Source organism: Oncorhynchus mykiss, chromosome 19 (assembly GCF_013265735.2).
Source record: "Oncorhynchus mykiss isolate Arlee chromosome 19, USDA_OmykA_1.1, whole genome shotgun sequence".
Taxonomy (NCBI): domain Eukaryota; kingdom Metazoa; phylum Chordata; class Actinopteri; order Salmoniformes; family Salmonidae; genus Oncorhynchus; species Oncorhynchus mykiss.
Window position 1 is genome coordinate 45128615 of NC_048583.1, and position 18829 is coordinate 45147443.

An 18829-nucleotide genomic window follows, 5' to 3' on the forward strand; every position below is an offset into this window, starting at 1 on the left:
CATTGTTTTCAGGAAAGTCTACCCATGGCGATAGGAGGGGCAGGAGGCAAACTAAGGGCAAGAGCAGGGCAGCCACCGTATCTAGCCTTTCTTCCACCGCAACATACGTGAGCTTGGACCAAGTTTAGTGAGACTTTTAGATCAAATAAAATCTCAGTAACTTCGAAGAGATGAAAAGAAGCATGGAAAGCTTTCTGGAGTTTTCAGATAATTTATACCAATATTATATTATTTTCTAAGTAACACTAATAATTGTTGGTATAAGGTTGTTTTTGTCTCTATTCCACTTGTGTAATAACAATGACCAAGCATTCTACATTTGTGTGAGGTCTGCCTATCTTAAAACCCCATGACACAATAGAGCAGGGCGTGGGAGGGGCCATCCAGTTGTGCATGCAGCGTCGTCACATTGTGCTCATGTGTAAACGATGAGGTCCACGACCAAACTGAAATTCCCCGAACCATCCTCACTCATTCTCCACTTAACCTCTACATACATTGTACAGAGGTATCCTGGTAAAGCACGAAATAAAAAAGGCGCTTGGAAGCTGGAAAGATACGTTGTCTGTCCGCAATCGGAGGACGCGATTCTTCAAGTGGTTATTTTGGCATAAGATCAGGTAAGCAGCGCAGCTGGAAACGCGCGATTTAAGGGGAATTGTCTTTTAGCTCATCGGTGGGCTATTTATGAGAACTTCAGACAACGAAGTTAATTTTTTAAACGATAAATTATCTGAATTCGAAATTATAAGCAGGTGATAGGTTTTCCCGTTATGTTCCCAGTGACACCATGAAAATGGGAGCAGTCGAGAGCGCAAAATAAAGACAATTCCACAACATTGGAATCCGTAGCACTAGAGTACTTACTTCACTTGATTATCAAACAGAAACACATTTTCACATCTGTTCGAAAGAGTAATATTACTGACATAAGTCTAGCCTGCCTGTATTGATAATGATTTAACAGATGGCAATTCATCTAATGGACATCACATCCCCCATTATCCCTTATTTATTTTTAACAGATGATTACAAGAGTGAATATCCTGACATAATGCATTTTGGAAATTGTCAAACATCTCCTTAATGTTTCCCATAGACACAAGGACTGCTTGTGGGTGATGCAGGTCAAGTAACATCAATGGAGTCCTTTGGTCCCTTTTGACAGAAACACAGACTGATGTGGTCTACATATGGCCTATGATGCATTTTTAACATATTCACATCCAGCTAATAAAATCATGCTTTGTGCATTGCACTGTTTAACAGTAACCAGGTTGGGATACACTGTCCAAATTCAGTTGGAGACCTTAGCCCTGTTTATATAAGGCTCTGCTTATTAACATCACCTTCTGGTGGCACTTTCAAGGCAAGCATGATCTCAGGAATGTTGTATGCACCTCTATGAATTTATTGTTCAAGGCAAGGCATGCTCAACTTCATCATTATAACCAGCATGGCCCGTTCTAGGCATAAGGGGGGGGGGGGTTCCTGACCAAAATAATATAAATAAATATAGAATTACATTTCCTTGTGCATCAGCAGTTTCTCTCGTGTTATGCCAGTCACTGAATTAATCAGCCATGTCAGCTAACAGTTTTAAGATTGGTAGTTAGTCTAGCCAGATATCTAAACTTGTAGTAATCATGGCCGAATACCGACCAGGCACACAGGGCACGTGCACAGGGGCCCTGACCTCCAAAGGGCCCACATTGATTTTGTTCGTCATTCCCACACAGATATTATATTAACATGGCATAAGTCATTACAAAATGTGTGAAATTGCAGAAAATTTGCTTTGAAATGGAGGGGAAAAAATAACCCCCAAATGGCAAATTTGGTAGAATTGCAGGAAATGATCTATAAAACTGCATATTTCCTCTCTCTGCCCCATGGCAAAATGAGTAGAATTGCATGAAAGGTGTTATGTAATTGCAAAGTCTTCTCTCCGCCTCATTGCAACATGTGTAGAATTGCAGAAAATGTGTTCTAAATCTGAAACATTTTCTCTACACCCCAGAGCAATTATGTGTAGAATTGCAGGTGGGGAACCCTCCAAGGTGGGGAACCCTCCAAGTAAATCTCAGGGTCCCCAAAAAGCTAGCGCCAGTCCTGAGAATCAGGATGAGAGGGCTCTGAAATATCACTATGTATAATTGCCACTAAGCAAAAGCAGCCCACTCAGGGCTTTGTGACTCACAGCATACCCTCAAAGGAAAAGGCTATATGGACCTGACCTGCAAACCAACATTTCATTTCAGAATTGGTTAAAATTAGGTAAAGGGTCAGTTTTAGATTTTGGTTAGTCATTTTGCAGGTCAGCAGCATTCTTATAATCTCTCTCATCCTCACAGCTGTGGGTTGCTATAGTATTCACATAGCTTGGCATTGGCATTGCCATAACAGATCATTCTCTTCGGGTTATCGTCACAACCGTGTATCTTTCCCCTCACGCCGACACCACGATGGCTCTCAAGAAACTACACTGGACTTTGTGCAAACTGGAAACCGCATATCCTGAGACAATATTTATTGTAGCTTGGGGACTTTAATCAAGGAAACCGGAGGAAAATGCTACCAAAGTTTTATCAACACAACGCCTGCGGTATCAGCTCATCAAGAATTCTAGACGATTGTTACCCCTCCTTTCAGACATCTGCTCTGAACTCACAGGTCTTAACATTGAAGTCAATAACATGAACAAGGTTTAAATTCAACCTCTTCAAATTCGCAACATCAATGAAGATAGTGATACATTTATTACAGGCTACTAGTTCTAGAAAATTAATACCAGATGTGAAATCTCTCATTACTACTCCTAGTAGTGCAAGTGAGGAGATGGACATCGCCAACACATTATTTTTTTTGGGGGGGCAAATAAGTCACAGATACAATTATGTTGAGGAGGCTGATTGGAGATGTTCAAACAACATAGAGATAATCCCAGGTAATCCATCTTGATCTTTTAGAGTTATATATTTTTGAATGAGCTTTTCTAGTGGATTAAGTCTGCATTATGGAAACACGACAGTAGGAACTGTAGGCAACAATGTTTGCTCTGAGATGACCTGGGCCTGTCACTCATGGTCAAGTCTGGCATTCCAGTGACAACAAATACGATAAATTCCATAAACACTGGGCTTCATGTGGCTCAATTCTTACCCCAGCCATGTTGTAGTTTATTTACTTTCTTCTGTTTGGCTTACACAAAAAATACCTGCACTCAAAGTGATAAGAACAAAATCTTTCCTTTGAAAATACAGGCAGATTTATCTACGCTGTATGCATGAGCTGAGTGCTTACAAGGAAATCAATAGGGATAATCTTTTATTATATAATAGAACATCGTTTTTACAGTAGAATAGTGGGTTGAGTTGTTTTAATGTAGGCTGCTTCCCTTGAGTACAGTATGAGTGTATTCCTGACCTGCAGTGAGTAAGCCAATGTGAGTGTGGCTATGTGGGAGCTGTCACTGAGCATAAAGAATGTGCAGAAGCAACAAGCTAAAAAAGAATGCCCCTTTCTCCCTTTTTATCTAGATGATCCACAACTGGTCCAGATGTATGTTTATAAACATAAGCTCTCTCTCTCTCAAACTGAGACCAGGTCAGCATTGTGTGAGGAACAACATTTTAAAAAGAGGAACACCAAATCTTGCTGTGGCAGCATGTTTTTCTTGTGTTTCCTGTCTCAGGAAATTCCCTTCCTTCCTATTTCCTACTGAAAACTGCATGACCCATGTTGGAAAGTCCTGCTGACTTATCTAGGGAACCCTACATGATGTTCATGGATTTCTGATGTGTCCATGACTGTGTTCATGACTGATGTTGTGGAATTCACCTAGACTAAATCATTCTGGGTCATTCCAAGAAATGAGTTTCTTTTGCATTCATTTGATATTTTAAGTAGAAATTGTGCACAAATATTGAATTTTAAAAGTCTGTTATATTAAATGAAGTGTCCTTTATTATAGACCACATGGACAATTCTATAAATCTGAATGGAAGACCTCCTTCCCTAAAGGCTTTCTCATCCAAACTTAATGATGGTGTTGGTGTCGTACGCAGCCACGCAGTCGTGGGTGAACAGGGAGTACAGGAGGGGACTAAGCATACACCCCTGAGGGGCACCCGTGTTGAGAGTCATTGTGGTGGATGTGTTGTTGCTTAGCCTGACCACCTGGGGGTGGCCCGTCAGGAAGTCCTGAATCCAGTTGCAGAGGGAGATGTTCAGTCCCAGGGTCCTGAGCTTAGTGAGCTTGGAGGGCAGTGTCATGTTGAACGCTGAGCTGTAGTCAATGAACAACATTCTCACATAGGTATTCCTTTTTTCCAGGTTGGAGAGGGTAGTGTGGGGTGCAATAGAGATTGTGTCATCTATGGATCTGTTGGGGCGCGATGCAAATTGGAGTGGGTCCAGGGTGTCTGGTATGATGGTGTTGATGTGAGCCATGATCAGACTTTCAAAGCATTTCGTGGTGTTAGGTTCTAATTCTCAGAGTAAAACTCAACGGGCACTATGAAAGCTTTAGACCAAGTTTATTCATCCCAGAGGGTTAATACAGCTGCATTAGACAAAAACATTTTCACACAAGCACTGATATTTAACCCTTCCTCCTAGGCTGAATCACCTCCTACACATCTGCACAAACATTGTATCTTTACTACTTTGCAGGACACTAAATAATCTGGGCCATAAACTTTTCTTTCTCACTTAATGTGACCTGACCTGACCTCGACCCCCCTTCATCACTAATCTATGACTCTCTTCCCTTATCAATGCCTGCCACATGTGATCGCTTCCATGCACTCAGCACATTCCAAGCTTAATTGCACACACTATATACCTTCCTCCTACAGATAACCATTAACTTCTGGTGTAGACCCTCTAAACCTAAGCACTCCCTCAGTGACACAAATAAGTATATTTCATATTCTCATAACCCAACAGTGGCTACAGATGTGAGTGTTACTGGGCGATAATAATTTAGACATGTTACCTTGGTGTTCTTGGGCACATGAACCATGGTAGTCTGCTCTAAACATGTAGGTATTACAGACTGGATCAGGGACAGTTTGAAAATGTCAGTGAAGACACTTGCCAGCTGACCAGCATATGCTTTGAGTATGCATCCTGGTAATCCATCTGTCCCCGCGGTAAATGTTAACCTGTTTAAAGGTATTACTCACATTGGCTACAGAGAGTGAGATCACACAGTCGTACGGAACAGCTGGTGCTCTCATGCATGGTTCAGTGTTGCTTGCCTCAGAGAGCATAGAAGGTATTTAACTCGTCTGGTAGGCTAGTGTCACCGGGCAGCTCGCGGCTGGGTTTTCCTTTGTAATCCATGACAGTTTGCGAGCCCTGCCATATCCAACGAGTGTCAGAGCTGGCATAGTAGGATTTTATCTTAGCCTTGTATTGACACATTGCCTGTTTTTATGGCTCGTCGGAGGTCGTAGCGGGATTTCTTATAAGCATCCAGATTAATGTCCCACAGCTTGAAAGCGGAAGCTCTAGCCTTTAGCTCAGTGCAGATGTTGCCTGTTATTCATGGCTTCAGTTTTGGATATGTAAGTATGGTCACTGTGGGCAAGATGTCGTCGATGCACTCATTAATGAAGCAGGTGACTGATGTGGTAAACTCCTCAATGTTATTGGATGAATCCCGGAACATATTCCAGTCTGTGCTAGTGAAACAGTCCTGTAGCTTAGCATCCGCTTCATCGGACCATTTCCGAATTGAGTGTGTCACTGGTACTTCCTGTTTTGAATTTAAGCAGGAATCAGTAGGATAGAGTTATGGTCAGATTCGCCATATGGAGGGTGAGGGAGAGCCTTTTATGCATTTCTGTGTGTGGAGTAAAGGTGATGCTGACATGCTGGTAAAAATGATTTCCCTGCATTTCCCTGCAGTTTCCCTGCATTAAAATCACCGGCCATGAGAAGCGTCGCCTCTGGGTGTGCATTGTCTTGTTTATTTATGGTCCTATACAGCTCGTTGAGTGTGGTCTTAGTTCCAGCATCGGTTTGTGGTGGTAAATAGACAGCTACGAAAAATTGGTGAGTAATATGGTCTGCAGCTTATAATGAGGTATTCTAACTCAGGCGAGCAAAAACTCAAGGCTTCCTTAATATTAGAGATTGTGCACCAGCTGCTGTTGACAAAGAGACACACCCCTCCCCATTATGCTTACCTACCCGAGGCTGCCGTCTGGTCTAGACAATGCATGGAGAAACCCGCAAGATATATTTTATCCATGTCCTTGTTCAGCCAAGAGAAACAAATAATATTACAGTTCTTCAGGTCCCGTTGATAGGATTGTCTCGAACGGAGTTCATCCAGTTTGTTCTCCAGTGGCTGCACATTCGACAACAGAACACAGGTCAATGGCTGTCTATTTGTTTGCCGAACTAATCTCGTTAGGAGACCGCCTCACCTGCCTCTTTTTCGCTACCGCCTCCTCTTTTGAGTCCCGGGGATTAGAGCTTGGTCTGGAGTAAACGTCCAGAGCTGTCAACTCGTTGAAGTAGAAATCTTCATCCAAATCGAGGTTAGTGATCACTGTTCTGATGTCCAGAAGCCGTTTTGGGTCATAGGAAGTGATGGCAGAGACATTATGTACAAAAAAAAGTTAAGATTAGCATTAAAAACGAAATAGCAGAATTGGTCAGGAGCCCGTAAAATGGCCACTATCCACTGCAGCAGCATAAAAATAAAATAAAATAATAATACATTTTTCGATTCCCCCTGTCACAAGGGGATTTGTGGATGATTTAAGTCGTCAACTCTGTTACTTTATATGGCACTTAATAGGCAGTTACTGATATGGGAAAATGCGTTTTTTATTGAACATGTGCGTTTTATGACAGAATGGTAACATTTGGTGAAATAAAAAATAAAAAATGTAACTGAAAAGGCACAGAATTGGTGAAACAACCCTTCTATTTACCATGGACCCTACTGTACATCACTTTGTACAGTTGAATAGATTGTAGATCCTTGTAAGGTGTTCAAATGCTTGAGTATAAATATCATTAGATATCAGAAAGCAGCCAGTGAAGCAGGAGACATTCCACCCATTCTGTAGCTAATGAACAGAGCTTTTTGACGGAGGATGAGAAGGCCTGGCTGCCATGGTAACATTGTCACACTGGCAGCCCAAATCGGGGGTGGAATCAGCCACGCCACAAACGTGTCTGGAATAGAACAGCTCCTTTTTTTGCCTGTTGAATTATAGGGAACTTGAGAACTGAATGGAAATCCAATTTGTAGGAGTTTACAGTTTCTTACATTTCAGGGTTGACTTGAGTTCCATCTAAATTCCCACTGTGGTGGAATCTTATCATCTGTACCCAGTGTTTTTACCCCTTTGTTATTCTGTGTAGATTGTTTGAGAGCCTTTAAACTCAACACAGAAACATTATTTACATAGCCCAGATTCCTTAGCTAAGGCCATGTGTTGGAGAGCTGCGTGCAGAGCTGCAATTTGGTTGTTTATATTTATCCTCTCCAATACCATCTCTTTAGGTTAGTCTTGGCAAGTGTGATATAATTAAAGGCATTTTGGGAGGAAAATGAATGGTCTCAAACACACCTAACGCCTGGTTCCATTAATTCCATTCTATTCATTATTATGAGCCATCCTCCTCTTACCAGCCTCCTCTGCTGGTTACACATTGCAAGAGATGTTGTGCGTATCTGGTAGTGGTGCAGGGTACTGTGAGGGAGAAGTGTTCTGGGGCTATCCCAGAAAAGGTCACTTGTGTGATCAAAATGTGCCACTCACGGTCTGAGATCAGATGAGCTTATTAATATCCTGGGTGGTATTTTTCTCTTCACAGTGATACTATTACTCAAAACCTTGTTTACAGTTGGATGTAATTGAAAATAGAGTATATACACAGAATAATATCTCCCATAAATATGCACAGTCTTTGTCATGCCTGTCTTTGTGTTTGCTGTTGATTAGCTGACAGCGAGTCGCTTCCCTTTCACTGCAGGATTAAGTTTGGATGTTTGGCAGGACTAATGACGACAGGACTGCTGACATATCCTTCACTTGTCCCACAATGTGCAGAGCTGTCATTTCTTATGAATGTGCTATGTTGTGATAAAGGCCTGCATCCTTTAGACAGGAATGCCCTGAAACAATTCTAATGGGGACTAGTTGTCCTGCATATTTATGCACAAGTCCATCTGCAGGTCAAATAGTTAATGGCTTGTTTGCACAAAACGATGCCAATAACAGTTTGACTATGAACGGCAAAAGAAAATTCACTTTTCACCCTTTTCAGCACTTTATAGTAAACAGGTTTATGTTCACTATGATGCTGAACTGAACCTCTTGCCCCCTTAATTAATTAAACTACCTTAACTTCTGTCCACAGACCCTCTCCATCACCATGTCAGTGAAGTCGGATGGGAAGAGGAAGTGGGCGGCGGTGAGGGGCCATCTGGGCTCCTCCCAGGACTCAGACACCCAGCTGGAGGCCAACCTGGAGAGTGCCGACCCAGAGCTGTGCATCCGCATGCTCCAGGTGCCCAGTGTGGTCAACTACTCTGGGCTGAAGCGTCGTCTGGAGGGCAGCGAGGAGTCCTGGATGGTCCAGTTCCTGGAGCTGAGTGGGCTGGACCTGCTGCTGGAGGCCCTGGACAGGCTATCTGGGAGGGGCTGCTCCCGCATCACAGATGCCCTGCTGCAGCTTACCTGTGTCAGCTGTGTCCGGGCCGTCATGAACTCATCTGCTGGGATCCACTTTATCGTGGAGAATGAGGGCTACATCCGCAAACTCTCCCAAGGTTCTACATCACCTAGGAATGAGGAGAAATGCAGTGTTTAAAAATGTGTTCCACTGATAATTTAATTATTTTATTTCCGCGTTGTACACCAATTGGTGCCCAGCCCGTATGGGCTTATGAAACAGGATATCAAGTATGTGTGCACAAAACAAAAAAATATATACAGTACACATGGCACATTGTGTTAGTTCAAAAGTTTGGTGTCACTTAGAAATGTCCTTGTTTTCTATGAAAACGTACATAAAATGAGTTGCAAAATGAAAGGAAATATAGTCAAGATGTTGACAAGGTTATTTTGCCCATCTTGATCTTTTCTTTTTATTGGCCAGTCTGAGATATGGCTTTTTTTTTGCAACTCTGCCTAGAAGACCAGCATCCTGGAGTCGGCTCTTCACTGTTGACGATGAGACTGGTGTTTTGCGGGTACTATTTAATGAATCTGCCAGTTAAGGACGTGTGAGGCGTCTGTTTCTCAAATTAGACACTCTAATGTACTTGTCCTCTTGCTCAGTAGTGCACAGCGTTGTACGAGATCTTCAGTTTCTTGGCAATTTCTGGCATGAAATAGCCTTCATTTCTCAGAACAAGAACAGACTGACGAGTTTCAGACTTGTTTTGTTGTTGTTTCTGGCCATTTTGAGCCTGTAATCGAACCCACAAATGCTGATGCTCCAGATACGTAACTAGTCTAAAGAAGGCCAGTTTTATTGCTTATTTAATCATAATAACAGTTTTCAGCTGTGCTAACATAATTGCAAAAGGGTTTCTAATGATCAATTAGCCTTTTAAAATTATGAACTTAGATTAGCTAACACAACGTGCCATTGGAACACAGGAGTGATAGTTGCTGATAATGGGCCTCTGTACGCCTATGTAGATATTCCATTAAAAATCTGCCATTTCGAGCAACATAAGTAATTTACAACATTAATAATGTCTACACTGTATATCTGATCAATTCAATGTTATTTAAATGGACAAAAAAATAGCTTTTCTTTCAAAAACAAGTAAACTTTTGAACAGTAGTGTATATCGACTTGCGTCGAGCCATCCCGGATCCGGGATCGTGAATACAGCCTCAAGCTCATTACCATAACGCAACGTTAACTATTCATGAAAATCGCAAATGAAATGAAATTAATATGCTAGCTCTCAAGCTTAGCCTTTTGTTAACAACACTGTCATCTCAGATTTTCAAAATATGCTTCTCAACCATAGCAAAACAAGCATTTGTGTAACAGCTAGCGCAGCTAGCGTAGCATTTAGCGTTAGCATCAGCAGGCAACATTTTCACAAAAACCAGAAAATCATTCAAATAAAATCATTTACCTTTGAAGAACTTCAGATGTTTTCAATGAGGAGACTCTCAGTTAGATAGCAAATGCTCAGTTTTTCCTGAAAGATTATTTGTTTAGGAGAAATCGCTCCGTTTGGGGCGTCACGTTTAGCTACGAAAAAAACCTGTATCCAGGAGTGTAAATATCCCCGCAGCTCATTAGCATAACACAACGTTAACTATTCATGAAAATCGCAAATTCAATGAAATGAATATGCTAGCTCTCAAGCTTAGCCTTTTGTTAACAACACTGTCATCTTAGATTTTCAAAATATGCTTCTCAATCATAGCAAAGCAAGCGCAGCTAGCGTAGCATTTAGCGTTAGCATTAGCAGGCAACATTTTCACAAAAACCAGAAAATCATTCAAATAAAATCCTTACCTTTGAAGAACTTCAGATGTTTTCAATGAGGAGACTCTCAGTTAGATAGCAAATGCTCAGTTTTTCCTGAAAGATTATTTGTTTAGGAGAAATCGCTCCGTTTGGTGCTTCACGTTTGGCTACCAAAAAAACCTGAAAATTCAGTCTTCAAAACGCCAAACTTTTTTCCAAATTAACTCCATAATATCGACTGAAACATGGCAAACGTTGTTTAGAACCAATCCTCAAGGTGTTTTTCACATATCTCTTTGATGATATATCCTTCGTGGAAGTGTGCTTTCTGTTCTGAATCCCAGGAGAAAATGACCGCAACTGAAGATTACGCACAAATTTAGACAAAGGACACCGGGCGGACCCCTGGAAAATGTAGTCTCTTATGGCCAATCTTCCAATGATATGCCTACAAATACATCACAATGCTGCAGACTTCTTGAAGAAACGACAGAAAGCACAGGCTCGTTCCTGCTGCATTCACAGCCATATAAGGAGACATTTGAAAACAGAGCTTCAGAGATTCTGCTCATTTCCTGTTTGAAGTTTCATCTTGGTTTCGCCTGTAGAATGAGTTCTGTGACACTCACAGATAATATCTTTGCAGTTTTGGAAACGTTAGACTGTTTTCTTTCCAAAGCTGTCAATTATATGCATAGTCAAGCATCTTTTCGTGACAAAATATTGCGCTTAAAACGGGCACGTTTTTTTATCCAATAATGAAATAGCGCCCCTATAGACTTAACAGGATATACAGTACCAGTCAAAAGTTTGGACACACCTACTCACTCAAGGTTTTTCTTTATTTGACTATTTTCTACATTGTAGAATAGTAGTGAAGACATCAAAACTATGAAATAACACATATGGATTCGTGTAGTAACCAAAAAAGTGTTAAAAAAATGAAAATACAGTTTATATTTGAGATTCTTCAAAGTAGCCACCCTTAGCCTTGATGACAGGTTTGCACTCTTTTTTGTTGTTGTTATTTGTAAAAAAAAAAATAGGGGGTGGATCAGCTTTAATATTGCTGATAGATTGTTGCTTCCATCAATGTAATTGTCTGCACCATTTCCTATCCACCATATACATTTTTTTGTAAATATATATATATACATATATATATATATATGTATATATACACACACACATAAGCATTCAGACATTTACACATATACAGTTGAAGTCAGAAGTTTAAATACACCTTAGACAAATACATTTAAACTCCGTTTTTCACAATTCCTGACATTTAATCAGAGTAAAAATTCCCTGTCTTCTGTCAGTTAGGATCACCACTTTATTTTCATGTGAAATGTCAGAATAATAGTAGAGAATGATTTATTTCAGCTCTTATTTCTTTCTTCACATTCCCAGTGAGTCAGAAGTTTACATGCACTCAATTAGTATTTGGTAGCATTGCCTTTAAATTGTTTAACTTGGTTGAAACGTTACGGGTAGCATTCCACAAGCTTCCCACAATAAGTTGGGTGAATTTTGGCCCATTCCTCCTGACAGAGCTGGTGTAACTGGGTCAGGTTTGTAGGCCTCCTTGCTCACATGCGCTTTTTCAGTTCTGCCCACAAATTATCTATTGAGGTCAGGGCTTTGTGATGGCCCCTCCAATACAATGACTTTGTTGTCCTTAAGCCATTTTGCCACAACTTTGGAAGTATGCTTGGGGTCAATGTCCATTCGGAAGACCTATTTGTGACCAAACTTTAACTTCCTGACTGATGTCTTGAGATGTTGCTTCAATATATCCACATAATTTTCCTCCCTCATGATGCCATCTATTTTGTGAAGTGCACCAGTCCCTCCTACAGCAAAGCACCTCCACAACATGATGCTGCCAGCCCCGCGCTTCACGGTTGGAATGGGGTTATTTGGCTTGCAAGCATCCCCATTTTTCCTCCAAACATAAAGATGGTTATTATGGCCAAATAGTTCTATTTTTGTTTCATCAGACCAGAGGACATTTCTCCAAAAAGTACGATGTTTGTCCCCATGTGCAATTGCAAACCGTAGTCTGGCTTTTTTAATGGGAGTTTTGAAGGAGTGGCTTCTTCCTTGCTGAGCAGCCTTTCAGTTTATGTCGATATAGGACTCGTTTTACTGTGGATATAGATACTTTTGTACCTTGTTTCCTCCAGCATCTTGACAAGGTCCTTTGCTGTTGTTCTGAGATTGATTTGCACTTCTCGAACGTGGTTGAAAAACAAGTTTTAAAGACTCCAACATAAGTGTATGTATACTTCCGACTTCAACTGTATACATAAACTCAAGTCGTACTTTATCAAAAGCCTTTTCAAAATCAGCTATGAAAACCTGTAACTATCATCTGTGGAAGAAGGTGTGGACCAAAGTGCAGCGGCGCAGCTCCGGACAGGAGGGCGACTCTGGCAGCTCCGGACAGGAGGGCGACTCTGGCAGCTCCGGACAGGAGGGCTGGTCCGTGGGCTGGTCCGTGGAGGAGGCACAGGACAGACCGGGCTGTGGGGTAGCACTGGAGATCTGGTGCGTAGCCTTGACACCACTCCTCCAGGCTGAATGCCCACTCTAGCCCGGCACGTGCGGGGAGCTGGAACAGGCTGCACTGGGATCTCCTGGCGAACTGGGGAAACCGTACCTAGAGCCGGCGGGGGATATCCTGGCCCGAGGACACGCACTGGAGGTCTGGAGAGCAGGGCTGGCACCATCCTCCTGGCTGGATCCTCACCCTAGTCCGGCAGATGCGGAGAGCTGGAATGTAGAGCACCGGGCTAAGAACGCGTACTGGAGATCTGTAGCGCCAAGCTGGCACAAGACGTGCAGGGCTGGGGAGGAGCACAGGAGGCCTGGTGCTTGGGGCTGGCACACCAGACCCCTAGCACGCACCTCAGGACGAGAATGGAGAGCTGACTCAGGTGACATCAAATCGAGGACATGCTCCATCGTGTGGATGTCGTGCCTCATGCACCAACACAGCAACTCTCTCATTCCTCTCTCCTCCAATCTCCCCATCAACTCCTTCACTGTTTCTGCTTTGCTGACGTCGCTCACCTCCAATTTCACCCTGACTGGCTCTGGTTCCATCCTCTGCTCCGCCGACCGTCCCGTGTGCCCCCCCAAAATAAATTATTGGGGCTGCCTCTCCTGGCCACACTGCTTGGTCCTTTGGTGGTGGGTAGTTATGTAACGATCATCTGTGGAAGAAGGTGTGGACCAAAGCGCAGTGTGGTACATGTTCATACTTTTATTTGAACTAAACACTGAAATAACTAAAATAACAAAGCGAATGAACGAAAACCAAAACAGTCCTGTCATGTGCAGAAAGACACAAAACAGAAAACAACTACCCACAAAACACAGGTGGGAAAAGGCTACCTAAGTATGGTTCTCAATCGGAGACAACGATAGACAGCTGCCTCTGATTGAGAACCACACCCAGCCAAACACACAGAAATAGAAAACATAGAACACAAAACATAGAATGCCCACCCCAACTCATGCCCTGACCAAACCAAAATAGAGACATAAAAAGGATCTCTAAGGTCAGGGAGTGACAAAACCATGCCTGGTTTCCCCGATAATCCATAGTATTCTATTGTTTCCAGTACTCGTCTTAAATTATCTCCAATGTATCGTCCATGTAAAAAATCTGTCTGATTAAAATGAATAATATCTGACAAAATCCTTTTAAATTCTATGTGCCAAGCATTTAGCTAGAATTTTTCCATCACAACACTGAAGTTTAAAAGACCTCCAATTTTTTAAATGGACTGGATCTTTATATATACCACTTGGATCCTGTTTCAGTAATAATGAAATCAGACGTTCTTGTTGCGTGTCCGATAATCTGTTGTTTATATAGGAGTGATTAAAACTTGCTAATATTGGTCCTCTGAGTATATCAAAAAATGTTTGGTATACTTCCACTGGTATGCCATCCAGGTTTGCACACGCTTGGCATTCTCTCAACCAGCTTCACCTGGAATGCTTTTCCAACAGTCTTGTAGGAGTTCCCACATCTGCTGAGCACTAGTTGGCTGCTTTTCCTTCACATTTAACTGGTACTGTATATATAATGTAAAGGCCATAGTGAGCATAAATGCACATACATAACATTTTTATTCAGTTGTAGATTTAGGAGTACAATGGCAACATGGAACAATTCAGGTCAGATATAGGCTATTATGTCAGACAAAGTGTATGGAGTGAGACACTGTGTGGAGAGACAGTGCATTGCAACATCTTCACATACACTGACACACTTATCATAAACACAAAACGTTTTCAGAAAAGTGGCAAAGTTCACGTCACGTTTCCTTAAATTAAGCCATAACATTCTAGAGGTCACCAGACAAGGGAGAAGGGAGAAAGAAAGAGGCAGGATGTAATATGAGGACCATGACCATGGTTGTATTCATTACATCTTGCAACTGAAATCAAACCAAACAGAACCAAACAGAGCAAACAGAAAAAACAGGGAGGGACCTACCTGAATTTGTCCAATAGAAACTTTCAATGAAAAACATTTTCCGTTCCATTTCGGTTTTGCAACAGACAAAATGTTTTGCAACACGGTCAACACAATGAATACACCCTATGTGTACACTGACTGTGACAATGTCTTACCACAGCCTTGGACACGTCCAATACCATGGTGAAGAAGCAGGTGTTTGAGCTGCTTGCTGCCCTGAGCATGTTCTCCTCTGATGGGTACCGTCTGGCCCTGGATGCCCTGGACCATTACAAGGCAAGTGTCATACAGCCAGACAAGCTTTCACTAATGGACAGAGGCTATGGAAATATATACCATTCATCTACAGGATAAGTTGCCTGATTGTGATTTAGGAAGGATAATGAGAGGAAAATGCTGGGGGGAAGTACACATAATAGTGTGTGTGATTTTGATGAAAGCTGACAGAAATCAGATATGACAAAAAAAAATGTTACATGCTATTTCAGCTCAAATATCATTAAATAGGATAATTAAAGTCATTTTTATTAATTTCATACATTACTGAATAACCATATGACTTAGCCCCCAGAAATGTCTTCTATTGTACAGATGTTAGACTGCCTAAGTAACTTAATTCTGTTATCTAGTTACATCCATAGTTGTCAATACATTGATTAATGTTACTTTCTGATCAATATTAAACCATTCCGTGTATGGGGTGGGGGGTGGGGCTGTCCTCACACAGTGTGAGTGAATCATATACAGTATGTCTAATGTGTTCATTTGTCCCGTAGGGTGTGAAGACCCAGCTGTATCGCTTCAGTGTGATCATGAACGAGCTGCAGGCCACAGACAACATGCCCTACATTGTCACCCTCCTCAGTGTCATCAACGCCATCATCTTTGGGACAGACGACCTGCAACAGAGAGACAAGATCCGCAAGGAATTTATTGGTACAGCGCATTGTTTACCTTCATTACTCAGCCACTTGGCAGAGATTCAGTTCATCTGCAAGGTCACACAGTGGCACATTGTTAATGACAAAATGTATATTGAACAAAACTATAAAACGCAACATGCAACCATTTAAAAGATTTTACTGAGTTATAATTGAAATATTTTCATTAGGCCCTAATCTAAGGATTTCACATGACTGGGAACACGTATATGCATCTCTTGGTTACAGATAACTTTAAAAAAGGTACGGGCGTGGATCAGCGCGACACATCTCCTTCACATAGAGTTGATCAGGGTGTTTATTGTGGCCTGTGTAATGTTGTCCTACTCCTCTTCAATGGTTCGGGCTAGGCCCCTTAGTTCCCGTGATGGGAAATCTGAACGCTACAGCATAAAATGACATTCAAGACGATTCCGTGCTTCCATCTTTGTGGCAACAGTTTGGGGAAGACCTTTTCCTGTTTCAGCATGACAATGCCCCATGCACAAAGTGAGGTCCATACAGAAATGGCTTGTCGAGAACAGTGTGGCAGAACTTGACTGGCCTGCACAGAGCCCTGACCTCAACCTCATCGAAAACCTTTGGGATGAATTAGAATGCCGACTGTGAGCCAGGCCTAATCTCCCAACATCAGTGCCCGACCTCACTAATGCTCTTGTGGCTGAATGGTAGCAAGTCCCCACAGCAAAGTTCCAACATCGAGTGGAATGCCTTCCCAGAAGAGTGGAGGCTGTTATAGCAGCAAAGTGGGGACCAACTCCATATTAATGCCCATGATTTTGGAGTGAGATGTTCGACAAGCAGGTGTCCACATTCTTTTTGTCATGTAGTGTATGTCACTAGGTCCTTCTAGCTACTGTATATGCCTGTCCTCAATCTGTCCCCTATCTTGTCCCCAAACACCTGAATCTTGTGCAAACCTCATATTCAGGGATACAATTATGCATTTGTGTCTGGCATAGATGGTGTTACATTAATCTTTTTTTTGTTTTTGAAAAATATGTGTTTTAATGAAGGGGAAATCAAGATTAGGCCTAGCTACAGTATGCTGTAGATTTGTGTGCTGAAATTGTTGAAGAAATATTGGCATAGTGGGCATATCAAAATCTGATAAACTCTAGTCTGTCATATATGCTATGCATAATATTATGGTTCTTGACAGGTTACAGTATTGTCTATCCCAATATTAGACCTCTGATTATTTATTTAATTAATAAGAAGAAGTCTAAGAGCATTCCAAAGCGGTCTAATGCCGCGTTCAAAACCACTCAGAACTCACCACTCAAAACTTGGAAATCTCCGACTTCTGACTTCAGTGCATTCAAGACAACTGGGAACTCAGGGAAAAAACTAGCTCCGAATGGTCATCCAACTCGAAATTCCATGTCAGAAACTCGGGCATCTTTCTAGAGCGTCAACCTAAAGATCACTTACGTCATGATTTAACCTTAGTTTTTTTTTTCGAATTCCCAGTTGTCTTGAGAGTACCATTATATTGGGCTAAGTAGGCTATTCTATATGAACAGACTTTGATTTGAACAGACTTTGATTTATGCCTACCTTTTTATAATGGCCTATTGGCGGCAGTCTAACAAAAGCTTGTCTGAAGTCAAGTCGCCATTCCCTTTCTTTGTGATTTTGCTATTCACGGTAAATGTGAAATACATTTTTTATTTTTTTCAAAGAATTCTGTAAATGTAGCCTATTCGAAGTTGTTCCACATCACCACTCTACTGCAAATAGATTTTTGATGCATTCAAAACAACTGGGAACTTGAAAAAAGCGAGCTCACAGAGAGAAATTGAGAAGTCATTGATCTTCAGGTAGGAGAATGCTGCATTAGTAACCAAGTGGGAAGGGGAATTTACCACAAACGACTGGGAAAATTCCTTTGAACGGACCTCCAACTGGTAACTAACTACTGGTGGGAAACTCATCTATCACCCTGAGTTCCCACTTCTCCCACATGCTGACCTCTGACGTCACCTAATAAGGAAATTACCTCGATATTAGCATTTCTGGCAGTTAAATGCAGCAACAAAACATTATTTATAAAATGCAATCTATCAATTTGATTTTTGAACACTATAATTTGTTTACAAGCATGATAGCTGTACTTTTAGTTTATGGTTTACACAGCTTGTTTGCCATTCAGTGTTTCTCAATGAATTCAACCACCTGAATGCATCCAACTGGTAAATTCCCACCTTCCACTTGGTTATGAATGCAGCAGAAGTCAAAGCTCTGATATGATGTCTGAGTTTTCGACTTGTATGCCACGCTCAAAACAACTCGGAACTCGGAACTCAGAAATATCAGACTTTCGACTTTAGTGGGTTGGAAAAAACGAGCTCCGACTGGGAAAAATAGTTTTGAACGCTGGTCATCCAACTCGAGTTCCCAGTTGTCTTGAACGCACTGAAGTCTGAGGTCGAAGATTTCCGAGTTGTCTTGAACGCACCATAATTATGTCCTAATCGCTCACCTGCAATCGACTTCACTTGCTGATGCCAGATCATATTTCACAGTGTTCCAACTTTTTAATAACCTACTACAAAGTAGGAAACTGATCAATTGGGAGTTGGATCGTTGTTTTTGTGACTGTCTTTATTAAATGCAGTGTTTCTGTTTTATAGGATTACAATTACTTGATATACTGCCCAAATTTAGGTGAGTGCCTTGACTTACTTCCTTGTTTCATTGTGACTTTTTTTGTCATGTGCAGATAAGAAATGCCCATGCATTGGTCAAGTACAATATAGTTTGAGTGAAATGTTAAACAAAACCTTTGTTACCTGCACATTTGTCAATCATTTTGTTGATTTGATGTGAAAGTGGGAAATAAACATTGTAAACAGGCTACTTGTTCAATAGGCCCTTTTTAATTGTGTGTGTGTGTGTGTGTGTGTGTGTGTGT

General features: G+C 41.5%; 1 protein-coding gene across 1 annotated transcript; it reads left to right on the plus strand.

Moving 5' to 3' along the window:
* Positions 1-400: 400 nt before the first annotated feature.
* LOC110497966 (inverted formin-2) lies at positions 401-18586 on the plus strand. Its single transcript, XM_021574456.2, has 5 exons — positions 401-620; positions 8392-8803; positions 15132-15247; positions 15748-15907; positions 18549-18586. Exons 2-5 carry the CDS (start codon positions 8407-8409, stop codon positions 18584-18586), a joined length of 711 nt encoding a protein of 236 aa, XP_021430131.2. The 5' UTR covers positions 401-620; positions 8392-8406.
* The last annotated feature ends 243 nt before the right edge of the window (positions 18587-18829 follow it).

Excerpts from the sequence above, each read along its gene's own strand:
- LOC110497966 (XM_021574456.2), top strand. The coding sequence starts at position 8,407 with ATGTCAGTGAAGTCGGATGGGAAGAGGAAGTGGGCGGCGGTGAGGGGC. Across the intron at positions 15,248-15,747 it reads ATGCCCTGGACCATTACAAG|GGTGTGAAGACCCAGCTGTA; the intron begins GCAAGTGTCATA and ends TTTGTCCCGTAG. Across the intron at positions 15,908-18,548 it reads GATCCGCAAGGAATTTATTG|GATTACAATTACTTGATATA; the intron begins GTACAGCGCATT and ends TCTGTTTTATAG.